Source organism: Amphibalanus amphitrite, unplaced genomic scaffold (genome assembly GCF_019059575.1).
Source record: "Amphibalanus amphitrite isolate SeventyFive unplaced genomic scaffold, NRLGWU_Aamphi_draft 001941F_arrow, whole genome shotgun sequence".
NCBI classification, from domain to species: Eukaryota; Metazoa; Arthropoda; class Thecostraca; order Balanomorpha; family Balanidae; genus Amphibalanus; species Amphibalanus amphitrite.
This window is the reverse complement of record NW_024883434.1, coordinates 1-21,031: the sequence shown is the minus strand read 5'-3', so window position 1 is coordinate 21,031 and position 21,031 is coordinate 1. Positions and strand designations below refer to the sequence as shown.

The following is a 21,031-nucleotide window of genomic DNA, read 5'->3' as shown; positions in this document are numbered from 1 at the left end:
TCGGGGACCATTCGAGCTCTCAGACCTCGAAGGACACTAAGAGACTGCCACGTGAAGCCCCCGTAGACCTGCATGAAGAGTGAAGACCCCTAGACTTTGGCATCATCTCAGCCCTCCTAGAGCCTGCATGTGCATGGAGGTCCTCGGAGGTAAGTGGGACGATCGAAAGAAGGATTGGAGTCCTCTTAGGCCGATGATACCCTAAAAGATCGCAAAAATGCAACACAGTCTGTATCACATCTCAAACCTTGAGCCGTGTACTGTGCAATGTGCATACTTTCGACATTGGAGCTATGCTAGAATCTCAAACTATTGTGATTTTGACGAAAGCTTTTCTCAAAACGTTGAAAAAGCGGAAAAAGCTGGAATATTACGGCAATTCTGGCGCATGCTCGGCCGGTGCTTGAATGAACGTCGGCGTTACTTCTGTTTGTCTGCGTAGGTATGCTATTTTATTAATTGAAATGCTCTGTTTTTATTGTTTTACGATGTCTGGTAGAAGTAATAAGGCTGTTGCTCCTTTGGTCGTGTGGGCATTTTCCGGGCAAGAGCTACGTCGGCTCTCGCGTTCGGGCTGCGTCGGTTTCGTGCCCTTGTGTGATACATGTTTTTCCTGTGATCTTTTTAATAATCATGTGTAAAAACTATAAAGACATATTCTTTTTGTTATTTTCAGTTGAATTTTTTATTGAATTATTCTCCGATTTTGTTGGTCTTGTTGTTGGTTGGGTCCAAGACTCCAATGAAACTAAGTGTCAGCTCTTTTCTTCTTTGTCAATGTCTGAGTTGTCAGCTGTGACATTGATTTGTGAACCATTGTGTATTTTTCACAGATGATGGACTCTCAGAAGTTTTGCCTCAAGTGGGATGGGTTCCAGAGCAGCGTCACCTCCGTGTTTGACCACCTCCGGCGGGACGGTGAGCTGGTGGACATAACGCTCTGCTGCGAGGGGCAGCGCGTCAAGGCACACAGAATGATGCTGTCGGCCTGCAGCCCCTACTTTAGGGATCTGCTGAAGGTGAGAAATTGAGGAAATTTGCTGATAACATATTTGTTGATAAACTTTGGAATAATCTTGTAGGCTGCTTGAAACATTGATTTCCCAAAATCTACTTCTCTTAAATGTTGATATGTGCAGATTGACACCCAGTCATCATCAATTATCCACCTGCCTTTGCTTATTTTAGTGTGATTTTGCACTCCTTTCATAAAAAATGAAACATTTTTATCACCTCAAGCATGCTTAAATGCCAAATATTTTCGAAGCACTTTTAAAATTATGCCTGCGACTTATGTAAATCAGTAAAATGATGGAGTTTGTTATAAGTTTGGGTGAATAGAAGAAATAATTCAATTACTCAATTTCCACTTTCTCAGTTGTTATCAGTCTGATGTTTCCTCTCAACACCGTGCCACAAGGGCATTGCTTAGACAGAAGACACTGACCACAATTTATCTGTCTTCGTGTTTTAGAATAACCCATGTCAGGAGCTGGTGTTCTTCCTGAAGGATACCTCAGCCGCCGACCTGTCTGCCATCATTGAGTTCATCTACAAGGGCAGTGTGAACGTGGCACAGACACAGCTGGGGAGCTTCCTGAAGACGGCTGAGATGCTGCAGATCAGGGGGCTTAGCGGGGAGGAGGAGAAGGTTAGTATGAGTTGGATGGTTATTGGGTAGTGGTTGCTGTCATTTAGAGTATCCACTCAGTATTATGCTTGATATGTCATCAAATAATCAGATTTGATATCAAATGTGTTAAAGTAAAATAAGTATCTCACCACATTCAGTTATTAAATAATTTCTGATGGTCAATTTTTTAGTGTGTGCCACTATGGTGTGATGTAATTTTATGCATACTCAATATGCATGATGCTATCTGAGCATCCCAGGGTGCGAATTAGGCTGTGGGATTACTTTTGTGACTTCAATCATCATCACCTCTGACCCTATGATGCTTGAGTTCGCCATTGATGCAATGTTGCATTGGCGAACCTCAACCGACGCATGAGGAGTTGTCCCAATGTCCATGTGCAAAATGTATGATGCTTTGAATAAAAATACATCTGACCCACTCTGTCGACTCTCCCACAGAACCCCTCATCTCCGGTGGACCGCCATCCACCGGTATCGAGTCGCGCCGGCAGACCCCGCTCGCCGCGACCTCCCCCGCCGCCCCCAACGGCCAAACGACGGCGCGTCTCCGACGGCACAGACACACCCGGTCGGACCTCACCTCCGCCGCCGCCGCCGCCGCCCGCGCCACCGGCACCACAACCCACACAGCAACCCAGTGGCTCGCCTGCACCGTTCACCGACTTCTCTGCTTCACGGGGTGACCCCGCATCTTCGGTTGTATCAGGCGGTAGTAGCGTCGGGAGTCCGTCAACCGTCAACCACGCGCCACCATCAGCTGGTGGTCGCTCCGGAGACCAACTGCCAACCGGTCCCGAGCCAGTAAAAGTGGAGAAGGTCGATCTAACTGAGGATGAGGACGAGACGAGTCTGGATGCCACGCTCGGCTATGTGGCGGAGTATGAGGGCTCCGGCTATGGGGAGCACTCTGCTGAGCTGGCCACAGTTGCCGCCATGGCAGAGGCGGCAGCAGCCAGTAAGTAGCGGGGTCGGGCTGGAAGGGGAGGGAGTGTGAACTGTTTTATTGAGCTTAATGTCACACCAATATGCAAACTCGCTCATACAATAGTCACGCTAAGCTGATTAAACAATTGAGCATCAAGTACTTACAGCTCAAAAACTGAGGGCTGCTTTGGGATGAAACCATTCCGTATGCGTGATTTCGGCAAAAAAAAAAGACTACTGACGTCCATGGCTAGACATTGGATGTTTATTGAAGGTTGGGTAAGACAGACCTCGATATTGGGATGTGATGCATCCCATCACCCTTCGATGTGCTGCAGAGTCTAAGTAAACTAAGTAAGACGTTTTCAGTTATTAGCTGGACATTTATTCGAGTTGAAATGCGTTCTGAAATATGATTTAAACACAAAATTAGTTTTGTTTGCAAAATGTAAAGATCGTAAGGCTACCTGTAGCGTAATGCTGTTGGGTTGTGTAAATGATAGAATGGGGCAATAACATCTAACCTCCGCCGTTGTTTCCGTGCATGCCATACTGCTAGGACGTGTGCACAGATGGCGCCACCATCCATCGTGCGCCCTCCCTCTTGTGCCCGCGTTTATGTCCAGTACTGTGTCACAAGGCCTGTGCAGTTCTGCACCCTCCAGCATCCTTCACGTGCCCCTGTGTCCATATATGCGCATGGTAGTACCTTGCACGTAGGTTGTGCTGTGCCTGGGTCTGTTAGTTCTTCCCCAGCACCCTGTGACTCCTATTTTGTCTTCGTTCTCAGTGCCGGGCGGCGCGGTGGCAGGACCCTCTCAGCGAACAGCCGGTGACGACTCGACTCCACAAGGTGGGTTCACTGTCTGCTGTGCACGGTGGCCGGGCGGCGCGGGATTCCTAGCTCCATTCTGTCGTACTTTCCACCCATCCTCGCCAACTCCTCGCCGTTCATCCTCACACAATGAGGGTTAACACTGAAGGTGGCTTATCTTCAGGCATATTGCAGTAGTTTTGTGTTTATTCAGCATCGTCATGCGACAAAAAAGAGATTCAGTCATACACACTTATACACTGCACATTATTCAGAAGGTCATCAGTCTGGGTAGCCGTATGGAGGCCTGAGAGTTGCCTGCCATCACCATTCACCAGCCTTAGACTGTCAATGGGACTGCTTGCTTGAATTACTGGTGCCCTCACTAAATCTTTATCGACGCGTACGAGTGACCATGCTCATGACGGCACCAAACATCGGCGTAGGAACGGCTGGAACATTGTGGGTGCATGGGTGCAGAAATCCAGCCATGGCCGGTGAAGCGGGGGGGGGGGGGGGGTAAGGAGCGGCGGCACCCGAGCGGAGGCTCATTGCGAGCTTTGAGGGTGTACCATGTCGAAAGGCACCGATGAGTGCATTTTGAAGAATTCATAATGTCAATTATTCACGCAACTGTGAATTGACTACCGCAAAAAGTAAAAGCGGCTGGCTCAGCCATTCTCGAAGAGATCGCGCTAAAACTTTTGACAGTGGGTCATCGGCATGTGTTCCGTTTCTTCTTTTTTTACTTGAGCACAAATGTAAGTTTTGAAGACCATCACAGTAGCAAATGTTTCGAAAGATGGATAGCGAGGAAAATATCCTGAATTTGTCGTGCTGCATGGGAAGTAGTGCTGATGAGAAAAGGGGTTTTTATTCCAGATTATTGTGAGTGCAGAATTCACTGTCTGCACCCACTAGAGAATTATTTTGGGTGCAACTGCATCCACTGCACCCACGGTTCCTACGCTTATGGCACCAAAATTATCATGGCACAACTAATAACATGGCCAATGAATATTCAACCGTCCAGTTGTTCCAGAGTGCGTCGTAAAAGCATATTCTCACAGACGTTTGTAGCACAATCCACTTGCTTTTGACACAGTTTGCAGTGAATGGCGAGTGACGACTAATCTGTTATCTGTCAATAACACACACTCACATTCACTCGGGACACAACATCGTAGTCTCTCTCTCTCTCTCTCTCTCTCTCTCTCTCTCTCTCTCTCTCTCTCTCTCTCTCTCTCTCTCTCTCTCTCTCTCTCTCTCTCTCTCTCTCTCTCTCTCTCTCTCTCTCTCTCTCTCTCTCTCTCTCTCTCTCTCCTCTCTCCTCTCTCTCCTCTCTCTCCTCTCTCTCCTCTCTCTCTCTCTCTCTCTCTCTCCCCCATTCCCTCCCTCTCCCTCCCAGGCGCTCCCAAATTTCATTTTCTCTCTCTCTCTCTCTCTGACCCCTTCCTTTCACGCCCCGATTCTGCGCCGCCCGCGCCGCTGCCGGTCGCCGTTTTGACCCATGGGATTGTCACCTCGCCGTCTCCATCAGCGACCAGCTCTGCCGATGCTAATGGTGCTAATGGTGCTAACTAATTAGCACTGCGCTGTCTTGCCAATGATGTTACCAAAACTGGTTTTCACTGTTATGCTGAGGACTGATCTATGGCCTATATGGCTGAGCTTAGCTACTCTCGGAGTATTTGGGGAGTTTTTTTTCTGCTGCTTTTCTGATGAGTAAATTTCTTCCAAAGAAAAAATGCTGCTTGTAGAAGTATTGATTTATCTATTAAATTAGGCATTATTAGCCTATGTTGCCCTAAATTTCGACAGGAAGCACATTCGTTTTATGTTTTTGAAATTAAGGGGACTTTTCTAGGTATCTTAATGGCACCTAAAATTTATACTGGCGACAAGGGACAACGTCAACCCAGATAACAATGGAAATCATTGTTGGAACAACGACAATGGAAACAACGAATATCGTGTTAGTTTTGATCACAGATGATGTCTTTAAGCATTTAGACCAGGTCGGGTCAGGTCAGGTCAGGTCAACCAGTAGGCATCGTGACGGGTATTCGTAGTACGTGTCAACCGCCTCTGACAGCTTCGTAACATGTTACGAAGGCACCAAAACTACTTCGTTAATGTTCAAATGGTTGCTAAATTCGAATTCAGCTCCAAAAACTAGCCTAGAAACATGTACAGCTCGAAAAAGTGAACCGAGGTCACCCGAGGTCACCAAAGGTCAATGACCTGACCTGACCTTCAGGTGACCTTGACACCCACCCTAATGCATGGAAGCAACATCAAATCACATGTTTGAACGTTTGAAACCACGAAAAGCTTGCAAACGCGCGGCTAATGCGAGCCGACATACGCAGAATCGCGATTCCGGCCAAACATGGTCTCGGAAAAGAGGTCACAGGTCAAAGGTCATTTGGGTCAGGGTCATGAAATTTTCAGGGTAGGTGTAAAATTGATCAATGTGAGGGTACTGAAAGTTTCGTCGCGATCGGCCGCTTTTTACGCGAGTTATTCGCGAAAAACCATGGGGGGTCCATCTGACCCCCCCCCCTACACATGCGAGGGTTAACACGCTGCCGTATTTTTTTGTGTATGCTATAAAATGTATTGGCGCGTTAGTGACGTTCGCAGTCCGGCAAGCCTAGTCTAAAACTCGTGTTACGAGTAATTTTATAAATGACAACGGCACCAACTGTAGCATTGGCTGGTTTTGTTTTGAGCAACACCCAGCAATATGAAACGTGTTTATCTGACTTGGCGTACTTTTTATATATAATAATTTGAATGTGATGTCCCTGTAATTTGATTAATTTACTAGAGAAAAGCGGCGTGTCTGTGCCACTTGGCTGGGGTTTGGCAGATTTCAATTACGATGGCAGAACATGGAGACGGTGGGGTGGCACATCCAGTGTCTCTCGTGTTTATTGTGTAACGGTTTCTGCACCTTGTTTTATCATTGTGAACTGTGTTGATCAGGATTTTTCGTGCTGATGTGTCGACCTGTAATATATCCATTTTTAAAGCATGTGAATCAGGATGCAGATTACCAACAAGTTTTAGATTGTTCGCGATTAGAGGAATGAGTTTCGAATGAAACATGCTTAGAAAATGTTTACCAAATAACCGCCGCTGTTCAGACTTTCTTTAGATGGCTGATGGATGGACGCATTCTTACTTTTGTATACCTAATTGAAATTCGACGTTTTAGAACCAAAAGGTTTGAAAGTATTCACGAAATTCTGATGAAGATCAGATCAGGCCATTTGTGGTATTTTCATACTATGCAGCTAAGCTTGTCTTCCTATTTAGCTAAGTAAAGATGATACACTTAACGATTTGGTTTTCGGTGTGGGATAAAACAGTTTTCGCTTCATTTATATTGTTGTGCATTTTAAAGCGATCGGCTACCAATACAACACATCGTTTTTTTTTTTTACTTCGTGAAGAAAACGGCTAAATTTCATGTAGTTGGGATATTGCAAGGCGAAAATGCACCAAACGCTGTTGTTAATGAGTCTCACTTAAGCTTTATTGTAACGACTCTTGACTTAAATCCAACTAGCCAAATCGATGTTAAGGCTTCAAAAATAGCAAGACAATGTGCAAATCTCCATCGGTTTTGATAGACAACCATTGTTTGGAATTTCGTAGTGTACACTATATAATTCTGCCTTTTCGTTCATGATATGGTCAGCTATAAATGATTATTTTTACCTCGCTGCTCCCCTGTTGACAAAGGCGTCAGAGTGAGAGAGTAGGTTGAATGTTTCCAGAGTATATGTTTTGCAAGGCTATTTACGCGGTTCTTTCGACGGCAGACGTTGGCTAATTAGTGAAAGTGGTGCGATTCAGTGACCAAATTGCCGATGAATTGTGGAACTGTTCTTCGTTTTGCAGGTGAGATGTTCTGAATATTTTAGTCGTCTTTGAAATGTTCTTATTATTGTTCAAAAGAAAACTGCTAACGAGCTCGTACATTTGTTGTGGACTTGTAGTCAGGCATGTAATTTGGATACTTCAGTTACTTAACTATGCCTAACTTTAATCCGGCTAATCACTTGCCAGTCACCTTTCGAAGCACGTTCTAAGCTTGCGATTTACCGGAGGGCTATTTCACCCCTCTCGCTCCCTGCGTTACGCTCTTAAGAAATTGAAATCCCTCAGCAGGTATCAACAACAAACCTGCCTGAACACCTGAGAAAGGCACTCAACAAATCACAATTTTACCCACCATTTTCACAACCACAATTTTCAGGAGTGCCAATTCCCTCACGATGGTGATTTAGTGCCTCTCAGAGGTAATATATGATTATTACAGTCTTGGACTTTTTCACCTGACTTAATCCCAATCTTCATGAAATCATGAGGATTAAAACAATCTAAATTACTTGTATAAAAAATGCGTGTACACGTCTTTCGTGCATGAGTTGCATGATCCAGTATTAGTTGCACGAACCAGTATCTATCCAGGTTTGAGTCATTAGATATTGCGACCTGTTATGGCCTGGCCAGGTATCTGTTACTCTGGCAATGCGTCTTCATTGGAAAGTATATTGTTATTGACACTCAAAGACACATGATGATTGAAATTGGCCTTTCATAGATCAATTTTAATGAGTCATCCAACGCCGTTGAGCTTTGGTGTCAAAATTCGTTCGGATAGTTTCGAACATTGGGAGACATAGACGTACTAGGTCGTGTTCTGAATGCTTCACATTGAGCAGCATACCTAAATAGTTACCTATAATGAATTGTGGTTGATCTATCGTTTTTTGTTCTTCAGTTTCAGGATGTATCTATGGTGTTTCAAAATGGATTGTAGATTGTTTTACAACTTCGTATGCCCTTGTAGGACTGTATGTATTGGTGAATTATGCATTCGCTCTCGTCATTTTTTTATAGCTTTTTAGTGTAACCTTTGACACAACAAATTGTCTGCAAATATCCTGCTTGGACAAGTATGGACCCGTGAATGGGAATCTCGAAGGTAATTTATTGGCTTAACACAATGTTTGCGAACGATCTCATGATAACCTTATGCTCGCTCTCTGCGCATTGATGTTTAAATATTTTAGGCTTGTAACTGGTGTAGCCCTGATGCCACGTCAATGAGCGTTACTTTCCAGGATGGAGGACCTTTCGTGGAATTGAGGCTACCATTCGCCCTTTTTGAAGATGTCTCGGACGACTGTGTTGGAGCGCTTTTTCAGCCAACGTTTCTTGTGCACGATTGGTAACTGAAAGTCAGCGGTGCATAGAAGCATTCGATTAATGGTCGTGCCCTCATAGAGCACACAACTTTGTGATTGTATTCAATATGCCTACTCTCTAAGTTTCTCTTCATATAAAGCGATGTCTTTCGGCCTTCTGGTACCCTTTTTTGAAAACACCGCTACATTCTTTCCTTGTCTCTTGTAAGAATAGCATGAGTCTTTTCCTGCGTTTGCTATTTTTCAGCTGTTTTCAAGTCCTACCAGTGAAAGTGTCTTATCAAAGTCCTCTTACCTCAATTTAAGTTCCTCTTAAAGTCATCTCAATTTGATGAACTGTAGACCACCCTTTGAAGTAATAAATAATAATTCAGCTAGTTCTCCCTTAAGCTGGCTGTAACATTCATAAAAAAGAAACAAGCAACAGAGTAATTGGCACCTAGAAGGTAGAATGCTTGCACTCTGCAGCGGTCCTCAGAGAATAAGGTGTAAATCTTGATCGATTCCCAAACATGTGTTCAGCTTGGTGTAACTTTAAAGGGTTCAGATCCGGGACGACCGATTGCGTGTCACCTGCAGTTCGACAGGGATGGATTGCGATGAACAGTAAGTGACTCACCAATCACCATTGTGTTAGGAAATGCTATGAATGTCGGTGCCCCCACTTGCCCAGGCTTAGTGTGAAGTGAACATGTGTTTGAGATATGAAAATGTTTGATTAGATGATTCCGAAAATAAATATGTTTTTTAGTACGGATCTTTATGTTGTGCACATTCACTGCAGATATTTCACGGTGTAATTGCTACGTTATTTATTACTTTCTTTTTTTGTAATGCATTGTAGTTAAACTGCAATGCATCAATAAATGCAAACCATGTTTGCGTTGCATTATTCAGCAGTGCCAAGTCGACCAAAGTCTTATTTGCTTGACATATTCTGGCATTGAAAATCAAATTGTTTGACAGGCTACCAAAAGTACGTCTTCTTTCAGAGTACTGATGGCTTGGAACATGCATGAATATGCATGGATATGCATAAATATGTCCAGTGGCCTGATTCCATCTCCGCGTGGCGTGATGAAAAGTTTTAGTTTGGTCGATGGCAGACATCAGTGAATGTTCATGATCTCAGTAGTTCATATTCGCAGCATATGACCTAACATCGCAATGCATTTATCTAATGATGCATTAGATAAAGCAATTCCAGGTTCGAAAATTTGTGACGTAATGCAACTTGAGATGTTATGTCCCTTGCCCTCGCGCTTTGCCCAGTGCTCAAACATATATTTTCGGTTGGTGTCTAGTGAGTAAAAAGATTCAACTAGGTCGTGAAACAAGGATGCGATGTTTTGCTGCAAACCGATGTGTCATAGATACAGCATATGATCAGATATACATATGAATAAAAGTTCAACTATTTTTATGGATGTATGCATCGGCAACATGACCATTTCTCTTAATGCATGCGTCATTTTGGCTCGCGGTGTTAGTAAATACCTGGATTCCAAGCTGGCGAATTCAGCCCTGACATGCCTGAAAACATTTGTTCACAACATTTTCCCGAAGTGCCAAACACTGTCGATCAACATGGGCGTACGCCATCGCAAAAAAATTAACGTTGCCGTTAAACGGAGCTCACGTCGCCACAAACTAAAATAGGTTGTATGCATCTTAATTTCCGTGATTGCATACTTCAGAGGTTTACTATGTATCAATGAGGACTTAACCACACCGCTGACCGTAGACGTCGGAAGAACCACTCTTCAGCTGGGGAAACTACGAGGCGAATGTCAAAAAATTGATTGGTCAATAAATGGACTTTTGATGACCATATATGGGCATAAATGCAGCCCCCGCTACTAAGGGTGAAAAACGGTATAACAAGCCGGTACTTGCGGTATCGCGTCCACTTATTGGAGAGAAAAGGCTTCCATTTTTCACTAGGAATTAGCGTGAATTGATTAAATTCGGCGAATTGACTCGAAAATGGCGATAGGAAAACAGCTTTTCTGCAGGTTCTGGGCGTCACAATCAGCTGGCCATTCAATAAATGGATTGGTTTTATGAAAGAAAATTGTTAAAAGATTTAATTTAACTACAATAAACAAAAATATTTAATTCTAAAATAATGACTTAACCACAATTAGAAAAACCATAAACAAAATAATAAAAATAATGACATTTTTAAACCACGGTACTGCTTACATTTTTTGGCGCGTCTGTTTCAATCCGCCATATTTGCCAATCACAGTTTGACCTTGCGTTGTAACTCTGCGATTTAGAGCCGCCAGTTAATTATGCACCGGGTGAGTGTAGGTCTTGTCTGGTTAAAAAACATTCTTATGCCTTATTTTTTCATTTGAATGCTAAAATTCATTGAAAAGATGAAGTTGTCTGATTTTATAACCATATATGGTCATCGCCCCGCCCACTCCAGCCGCTGATTGGCTAATCCAATTTTTGTTTGGCTCCTCGTAGTTTCCCCAACTGTCTTCCAGTGTATAGTATGCTTATTGTTATCATTGCGTCTAGTGACTGCTGATTTTCCGAGCGCGCCCCACTCTTTGCATCACCGGGTGCTGTTCCCTGTCCACAGACCAGCTGCTGGCGTGCCCCGTATGTGGCAAGACCTACACCAAGCTGGACACGATGCGACGGCATATGAAGATACACTCGGGAGAGACGACATGTCCGTTTTGTGGCATCGTCTACGGCATGGTGACCAACCTCAGAAGGCACATCCGCAACGCGCACGGACAGCATCTGTGAGCCAGAGACTGGCCAGACTGACTAAGCCACTCTAACCAGACTGATCTAAGCTGAAAGCCAACTCGACGCCCTCAGGACTGTGAGGGAGTCGGCCACCCCACTCACTGAGAGAGTTACGAAGTGCGTGGGTTCGCGCGAGTTCTGTGAGGCGGCTGGCAGGACTTGGGGCCGTGTGGGTGGTAACATTGTGATATGTTAAGTGTTTGGTGTTGGGATCTTCCAAACTGAATCAGTTTGGGTGCACTGTTTGGGTGGTGGATGTTTCGCTGTGAAGCTTTGCGAGGAAGATTGTTGTTGTGTGTGGTGATAAGGAGATATTTGAGGGAGTTTGGGACAAACATAAACACTTAATGACCTTAGTTTACGAGCTACCAGTATGTAATCCGTTGATTGCGTGTTGTTTTTGAGTCATGGTTCTTAAAGATTTTTGTTATGACGAGAAGGTCACCTAGTTTATTGTCTAATGATGTGCAACAAGCTCATAGCTTTGTTTTAGTAAGCTGGTTGTGGAAGGTCAAGGAACCGTTTTTTTTTTAAACGGTGTTGTGTTATTTTATTTTAGACATGCTCTGCATTATTTTAGTGCTATTTCCGACCACGAAGATAACGTAAATGATGCGTTTTAAGGTGACCATTGCCAGATTTTTTTTTATAGATGGCTCACCTTACGATGTGTCATGACGATCATCGTAAGAGATAGGTATTTGTAATAGCACTGTGTGCTTCATAGTTATTCAACATGTTGGATGACGATGCCTGGTACGACGAGAACAGGCCCGAATGATAAGTGTTTTGCATGCCAATGCTGGCAAATAACTTTATGAAAAGTGTTTATGACCGGCTTAGTCCTGGAAACAATACAGCATGTTACATCCCGAAACAATAATTCACGTAATATTCATTTGTTCCAATGTCGCTGGATCTTACTTGTGGGGATTGGCAGACGTCATTTTAGACGAGAAGGGTACCTGAAAACAGGCACTTTCTCACTAAAGTTCTCTTTTGCTCTCCTCTGAACGTTTTTAGGTGCAGTCTAACGTCAGCATATATTAAATATTCACCAGTTCACATCACATGAATACCTAACTGTTATACTTCACACAAAACGTTCGTTATGTATTATAATTGTATTTACCACTTGCAGTTGACTATTCATTGTTCGAGTCTGTGTATCACAGCTTCACTGTGCGATTCAATATGTAGCGTGTTCAAAAACTCGCAACACATCAGCGTAGTGTGTTTGTTACCGCAAAAAACATTAAAAGCTCTTATACATCTTTACCTATCAAGCAGGATCTCAGCAGGTTCGATATTTTGTCTTTTCTTCGGACCAGACTCGTAAACGCCTCTTGACATTGTTATTCGGTCACGCTCATGTCTATATCGGTAACCAGTTTCCCTCCGCCGGACCGGCCCATGATTCTGAGCCCTCTCCACCGCAGCTGTGCCTCCCAGCGACACGGGGACCGTCGGAAGCGGCACGGGCGGCGCGGAGGATCGGCCCTACACGTGCCAAGTTTGCGGCATCGGCTACCGCTCCTTCCTATCTCTCCAGCAGCACCGCCATCTCCATCAGGGGCACACGGTGTGTCCAGTCTGCGGGAAAACCCTCTCCGTGGTGGCGCGGCTTCGTGATCACCTACGTCACGTGCATCGCTGGGACCAGGAGATGGTGCGAAGTGTGGTGCCGACGGCGCCGCGTCGTTCATCGGCGTCGCGTTCTGTTCGTATGCCGGTGGATGAGCTTTCGCTGAATGAGATGACCGGGGAGTCTGTGGGCGGAATGGAGATGCGCCCGACGTAAGGGAACGACGGTGCAGTGAGTCGTTTGTCGGTGTCATGAGGATGTATTTCAAAGCTTACCAGCCCATTAAGTTGTGTGGTCGTTTGGAAATGGTGCATTTGCATTTTGCATTCGTTTGATAGTCATGCTAATTTTGTATGTTTTGCAAAATGTTCTTGCTGTCCATAAGGTTGGTGGGAATGTATCCGAAGCTAATCGGACTTAGTTCAGTATTAGATATGTTTTTACCTAAGGGCAATGCTTATTTTCTGTAGTTCAGTATTAGATATGTTTTGACTCAGGACAATGCTTATTTTCTGTTTGGTGAACACATGCTTGATGTGTTTTGCAGTGGATCAGCGCGCATCTTTTGATATATAATGTGTTCCCTGTTTATGACTACCTATTGGAGGGTTGCGTCGTTTTTGTGTGGTTTATTTAGGCATTGGTTCCGAAGACAAGCAACGAAAAGCACGCGGTAAATGTTGCATGTCGGAGGCCTACTAATGTGCCATTTGGAGGGCATTGAATGGACAACATCGATGTACCTATTAGTGATAAATCAGAAGAATCTTACTACTAGACCATAGTGGGCTCAGATAACAAATAAATGATGTGTCTATTCACTTACTCTGGTTTTCTTTTTGTATCTGATACACGTAGGGCAGGAACCGCTAATGGTTTGAGAACTCTGAATGTGAAAAAGAACTTCTATTGAATACGTTTTCAGTGTTTTCTGTCATGTACGTTCGACAAAGCAACAACAAGCGAACGTCAGTGAGTTTAATCATACGCACCCTTACTGGATATTTTTTTCATTCTAGCTCAGCTCCTCAGCATTTTTTTGATTTACCAATGGTTTCTGTTCTTGAATGCTTGATATCAGAAATACAATGCACTGCTCTGACCTCTGGGGAAATCGCAGATGTTCCATATCTATACAGGAGTAACACCAACAATGACACCTTGCGGCATGACCATGGCGAAATCCTTTATCATTGGAAAGTATCAGTGATCGAAAAGCATTATAAGCTTGAAGTATAAACATCACCATTCGTTAAATGCTGACCTGTACCACATGAATTTGTCTCTGATTCGACAGCACATCAAAGATCTCCCCAACTTCCCATCTCTTCAGCTAACACCCCATCTCTCCGTCGCCTTATTCACTCTCTAAATGTGTGTCATATCGGCTGTTTCAGCTCCTGCTCGCAGCGTGTGCGACATTTGCGGCAGCTCCTACAAGCACCGTGAGTCGCTCTACCACCATCGCAAGAAGCACCTGGGGCTCACCAAGTGTCCGGTCTGCGGCAAAGTGTGCTCCATCGTGGCAGACCTGCGACGTCACATGGAGGTGGCGCATCAGCTCTCTTCAGAGGATGTGCGCCGCATCATTCCGACCAAACCCAAGGAGCGCATCTCCTGGGGACAGTTCATGGCTGGAAGATGAACGAGCGATCCATGGGAGGTGTACATGTGACGCACTCGCTGGTACCTTGTGTCGTGACTACGTGTGGCAACGCACACAAACACAGTGTCAGAACACGACGGTGTAACATGACTTGCGAACACCTTTGTGTTGGTGAGAGTGACGTCTTCAGGCTGAAAATCATTAGTGAAATAACGAACACCAGAGAACCGATGAGAAACTTGCATCTTGGCGCCCTGACACCATGTTTTTGTTCGACGTTTTTGATCGGTTGAATAGGTGTAGATTATGCTCACGGACGCGTGCTCTGCGAAACGAACGGATTTGTGGTCATTTGGCGGTGGTTTTGGTATGTTTTGTCACCTGTATAAAGCAGTAGATCGTTTGCCATGCTCAGGAAGATGCCAGTGGGATATTGGTTGATGTCGAACATGTTAGCTATTTAGTTTGTATAGTTTTCCGATCGTGAGGTAAGCTATTTAGCAATCATTATTCTTAAACCATTGCTCGCACACCTAAAATAGGACTTTTAGAACTCGTGATGCTAAGACGTTTTCGTGTTTTAGGTGTGTGCTGGTTCTGCTCTACTGGTAGTAATTCTGTTGGTGGATTTCATTTGTACTATATACTCGTTCACTTATGTCATATACTAGTACAGAAATGTGGCTACTGGCTTTAGTTAAGTGGTTCCAATTAGCTCTCATCATGATGCGTCTTTTTCTGAACTATTTAGGTAGACTGTGTTGCGTTGAGTTCCGTATTTTTTTTTTCGTATAAAAACCTAGGTCAACGCTGTCATAACGGTTAAAACAAATTATTTTGATACTATTTAATGAACGATGAACCCTCTACACGTTGTATGCTTGTCATTTGTATTAGCACATGCATATTTATCGATAAGCTATGCTTTTAGAGTTGCTTTATCATGTTCAGTGATCTATGAAGTCCTGCCTTTAGCTTAAGCTTATCTTCTCCAAGTTGGATAGTTCTCTTCCGCGTGTACTAGTCGATGTTCACGAGAAGGGAATTGGAACGCACAAGCATCAATGTGTAATGATGTGTTATAAATGCCGCATACTTTAAAATCGTATTTTTTCTGTCTGTCTCCTTGATCTGCTCTGAACAGACTTATGTGCGCGGATGAAGATTCGTGGGGTCGATCATGACCTCTGAAGTACAGACGCTCTAAACACGAACCGCTATCATTGAGATTCGTCGTAGCACTCTTATTTTGGGGAACGTATTTGTGATTGGAAAAAGCTGGTATGGAAGACGCGAGAGCATCAAACACAAGCCAGGAAGGCGATACACTTAAGGAAATGAACAAAACCGTTGTTTCGATACGGGATGAGAGGCTTGAAGTTCTAAAGAGCTACACAATCACACGTATTAATTACAGTCGCAGTACTTAATCATCCCACATAACTTAAAGCTTGGATCATGGCAACATGCTCAGTGCTCACTCCATTCAGCCAATATGTGTATCTGCTTGTCTAATAGCTTTTTATCCGTGAGTCAATGTGCGTTTTGTAAATCCTTGGTGAACAATAGCTCGAGCCAAACCAGCATTCCTTTTATATATAAAAGATAGCGAACGGGTGAAAAACAAAGGGACGAGCGAGCGAAACAGACAAACGCAGAGCGAAGCCGAGCCGGACAATCGCCCTTTGACTACGCTTTAAGGACTGGGTCCATCGCGCGCTAGATGACTTATTCTCGCGATCAATGAAGCCCAAATCTCTCGCATGGTGACGTGGTGATTTCCTCGTGCATCTCAAGTGAACTCTGTCCATACTGACTACTGACTAGTGACTACTGACTACCGGCTCCTTCCGACAGGCGTGGTGCGCTGCCAGACCTGTGACCGGTCCTTCAACACTCGTCGCTCGCTCACCAACCACCTTCACCGGTTCCACGAGCGTCGTACCGCATGTCAGCTCTGCGGAGTCGCCTACTGCAGTCTGCCGTACCTGCGCTCCCACCTGGTTCGCAAGCACAACCTCAGTGCGGCTGAGGTGCAACGTCTGGCGCCCATGAAGAATCGTTATATGTCGTGGACGATGCAAGAAAATTTGCATCAGGCAAAACTCGGGCAACGCTCGGGTTTTTCAAGTGAAGTCGGAGGATTTGGGATGCCGAGCCAAGCGCACTACCAGGGGGAGGGGTATGCGTTGGAGATGCAGAGACTTGGTCAGCTGGAACGCGTCTCGTATGGCGGTGGTGGAGACGTCCGTGGTCAGGAGATGCCGACTGGTGGGGGCTCAGCTTCAGGACAAGGGTCGAGGCCTTCTCATGGTCAGGACGTGGGTGAAGGAAGTAGCAACCAGCAGTGCTCGCCCGCCGTTGAAGGAATGGAAGCGGGACAATCTCGCGTAGAGTGGCACGAAGGATCCTCTTCAGAGAGGGACTATGATGTCGCTAAGGATCACTATCAATAAAGTTCCTTGGTTCAGGCTGGACGGTGGGTCCATTTGCGAAAGTGTCTTCGCTTGATGCGTGAACCTCGTAATCTTGCGAAGGGCGATGCTGCTAGTTTCTTTAGCTCGGCCCATATGCTTTGAAATCATGTCGATGGTGCGTGTACAATTTTCTTGTAGATATTGTTCAATGTGTTGCAACTTGCAGACGAAAACACAAGCTTAAAGGCAGCACGGGGAGTGGTTGCGTTGTTCCCGTATGCATTGCGGTGTATGATATGGTTACGTGTACGCGAAGTGCACAGTGTTTCGAAACATGTAGGGATGTTGTAAATTTTTGTACTTTTCAATGGATGATCTGTTCGATCTGTTCGTTATATCGAACTATTATTTAGCTCTGTTGTTTGGATTCCGTTGCTGAAGATATGCTTGTTTTGTTATTTCATACAGTTTTATCTGTTTAGACTGTAGAATAATAGGCATCGTTATCGCTTTATGGGATAGGTGCCGCAGTTCCTCACACTTTCACTTTACCTTTCAAAGTAACCATAATTCTCATTTTTCTTCACACAATGTGAATATTTCGCCTTTTCCAATAAAGCACGTTGAACGAATGAAGCTGAATGTAACTTCTTGCACAGTAAGCTACTTTTTAAAGAGTGATTAATGGTTCAGTGAAAATGGCATGTCTTGGCGCGTTTAGCGGAATCTTCTTCGTATAGTTCGTATTTCGTATAGTTGTTATTCGTATAGCGGGAAGTGTTGGGCACAACTGAGTATGTCCTTTGATTATTCTAACTGCTAGTGCACGCAAATGTTTATGATTCTGCAAATGCAAGAAATGTGACATGTGCATATGTATTTGGGAAAAGCTGATACTGATCCCTCTTATATTCATGTGACACAGACTGAACCTTGCGTAGTTTTCAAGCTGATGTTGATAACACGTTGTTGAGCTCTACAGATATATAATACAAATTAAAGCATTCAGTTTAGTTTGGAGATGCAGTGGGTGTTTTTCATGGAAAGGATTGCGTCCGACACAAACGCTTGTGTAAGGTAATAGTCAGTGTTTAGTTATTGATGAGCGGGGGTCGAGAAGAGTGCTGTATAGCTGATGGCTGAATGGCTTTGTCCAGTGTAACCCTCTTGTGATTCTATTTCACGGATTTTAACGCGTTTGACCCCATCACTGGAATATCTTCCAGTAATAGGTAATGCGGTAAGGTGTTCGAAGACGTTCCCGGCCCACCAAATCATTTTTGCCACCTCTGTTGCTGGTAAGGTTATGTGGTTTGAAAATGTCGCTCGCTGAGACGAAACATCCAAGCCACCATAAGCTCTGATGATTGGTGGGGCTCATACCATTCCTTGATCCAGCATTTGCCCCTGGCCTGGCGTGGGCCACTTTAGGCACTGAGTACCGGTCTATTTTCAGAGGGCGAAGCCGAATACTGCTGCGAGATCTGCGGCAAATCGTTCAAGAACCCGCGCTCGCGCAGCAACCACCGGCAGCTGCACGAGGGCCGCACCGTCTGCCCCATATGCTCCGTGGTCTACAGCACCTCTCACAACCTGAGGGCCCACCTGCTGACTCATCACCGCGTCTCGCCCGAGGACGTACACCGATTGGTGCCGCGACGACGGACGCGCGTGTGATTGGCTGTTAGCTGGTCAGAAGGGACGATGATTGGCGGCCGACTTGTCAGCAGGCAATGTGGCAGACGCTGATTGGCTGACGGTTCATAGATAAGATTTGGCAAGGCGATGTCTGGTGGGAAATGAGGATAACGTTTGATTGGAAATTTTTGGGTTGTGTGCCAGGGCATGTGCCAGCGTAGTGAAACGAAATGAACACTTTGATGTATGAACTTCCATGCTGTGCGTTTATTGAAACATTCAGGAACGCATCGGTAAGGTGTTAAGGAACTGCCCGACTTGTATCTCCTCCATTGCATTTCTAGCTGTTTGTGTTGAATCAGCCTTCCGTTCAGCTTCGTTACTCGTTTCAAAAGTTGCAACGTATGCCGAAGGGATAGGCGGCTATATAGATTGGTATTTGGAATCTTCAGTTGGATTTTGGAGAGTTGTGGACGTGACATTTTATTAAATGGTGAGAATGTTATCGATTTTCTATATTTTGACCAAACGGTATAACTCGAACGCTGCGGCTTTTCTCTTTCTGTGAAACTTGAAATGCAAATCGCATTGTTTTCCCAACACCGTTCCTGTATCATCCAATCAGTGAATCATGTTTTGGCGGCTTTTCAGTATGCATAAGTAACTATGCATTTACGATGTTTTCATAATTTCGTTAACAAACATTTCTTCAGTGGCAATTTTTGGCTCTAGTAATAACAAGTGACGATGGCAAATAGATGTTTTAACTACATTTATCATGTGACTATCAAGCACATATTTATGATGTGACGTGTCTGCTCGATCTGGAGCAATGCTTTTATGTTTTAACATCTATTGTGCATAGTTTTCCATCATATTTTTTAACGCAGACAACTTTATAGAAATGTTTTGTAGAAATGTGTCCTTACGTGTACTGCATGGATAATACAAAATGCATTTTCAAAATTGAGAAACCTCGTGATAGATTCGCGTCCGAGCGGGTGGAACTGTGGCAGTCGCTGATGTTCGCGCTTTGGAACCCGTAGTGTCGGTAGTTTCCCCACGCTCTGATGAAAAAAAACTTTTGTTTGACTGTCAACATACATATTGCCATACACGTCGACCCGGCTTAGAGCTTAGAGCATTAGACGGCATTCCCTGACGCTGAGTATCATACTATGCCCCTATTAAATGAACGAACGAGCGAGCTAAACGTGCTCCCAGCTATCGTCCTCGTCCTTTCCTTTTGCTGATGTTATCACATTTCACAACTATCGTTCACAAAATTGCCCACCGGTGCCCAGTGGCGGCGGTACACCTTCAATTAAGGGGGGGGGGGGGCAATGCCGACTTTTGGTCCCAATCTTTCCATGCAACGCCCATAGGGCTAATGTTAAAATGCCAAAATCAAAGGGGGCACGGTGCCCGGTGCCACCCCCGTTCCCCGCCTATGCCGGTGTCTGTTGAGTTCATTCACGCCCATTTTCAGGACCGGGAAATGGCGGCTGCTACGACTATCCCTGCGAGGTGTGCGGCAAATCGTTCAAGAACCCCCGCTCTCTCATCAATCACCGGCAGCTGCACGAGGTCGCACGTTCTGCCCTCTGTGCAGCGGCGTTACAGCACTGTCCACAGCCTACGCGCCCACCTGTTTGGGCATCATAGACTGTCGGGGGAGGATTGTTAACAAAATGGTGCCCAGTCGTCGCGTACGTTCCGATAGAGCGCGCTGCTGTCGCAGTGAGCTTTGTGATGTCTCCGATAGGTGGCATTGCTGGGGATTACTCCGCGTAGTATTCCGGTGTTGTTGTGATAGAATTTTGTCTTGGAGGAGATTTTGGTTGGGATTCTCGTGTTTGACAAAAAATGTTTGTTTGTCATGATAACTGATTGCTCATTGCAGTAGCATGTGTCCACGTTTGCATAGAGTTGCTGAATTTGATATATTATTTTCGAGAATAGAAGAAAACAGCTTGTCATTAGCAATGTTGAAATGTGTAGGTATTACGGCTAGGATAGCGATGTGTATATATTTTTTTTTAGAACCTTGCTTATTACAGCAGTTCATTATGTTGCATGATGATAACCATGAAAACGCCATGACATTTGACATGCGGTTGTACTGGACGTATGCCAAGGACAATCAAGGACGTTCTGATGTAGGATCATATCCATTTCGAATACAACTTTTCTGTTCTTTGTACGTAGCTCGCGATCGACGAGGTGCAACATCACTGCGTCATGTGTTTGTTTTTTTCTTCACAATAGCACGCCATGACAGCGTTTAGTATTTTATATACATATATCCGTATTCTATGCTTCGTGACTCATCACATGTTCAACGACCAACGTTTGAAATGAGCACTCTGTGGTTTAGGACTGTCCATGGCATA

At 44.7% G+C, this 21,031-nt stretch overlaps 1 protein-coding gene across 11 annotated transcripts; it reads left to right on the top strand.

Moving 5' to 3' along the window:
* Positions 1–287: 287 nt before the first annotated feature.
* LOC122375862 (broad-complex core protein isoforms 1/2/3/4/5-like) lies at positions 288–21,027 on the top strand. Of its 11 annotated transcripts, none has more exons than XM_043355432.1 (6): positions 288–442; positions 834–1,019; positions 1,475–1,651; positions 2,096–2,612; positions 3,372–3,434; positions 14,375–15,686. In XM_043355432.1, exons 2-6 carry the CDS (start codon positions 834–836, stop codon positions 14,620–14,622), a joined length of 1,191 nt encoding a protein of 396 aa, XP_043211367.1. In that variant the 5' UTR covers positions 288–442; the 3' UTR covers positions 14,623–15,686. The 11 variants fall into 11 exon arrangements, with proteins under 11 accessions (XP_043211367.1, XP_043211363.1, XP_043211370.1 ...); XM_043355428.1 differs by lacking the exon at positions 14,375–15,686 and adding an exon at positions 16,441–18,008 and having other exon boundaries at positions 315–442; XM_043355435.1 differs by lacking the exon at positions 14,375–15,686 and adding an exon at positions 20,128–21,027 and having other exon boundaries at positions 349–438.
* The last annotated feature ends 4 nt before the right edge of the window (positions 21,028–21,031 follow it).

Excerpts from the sequence above, each read along its gene's own strand:
- LOC122375862 (XM_043355428.1), top strand. The coding sequence starts at position 834 with ATGATGGACTCTCAGAAGTTTTGCCTCAAGTGGGATGGGTTCCAGAGC. Across the intron at positions 2,613-3,371 it reads GGCAGAGGCGGCAGCAGCCA|TGCCGGGCGGCGCGGTGGCA; the intron begins GTAAGTAGCGGG and ends CTTCGTTCTCAG. Across the intron at positions 3,435-16,440 it reads TGACGACTCGACTCCACAAG|GCGTGGTGCGCTGCCAGACC; the intron begins GTGGGTTCACTG and ends TCCTTCCGACAG.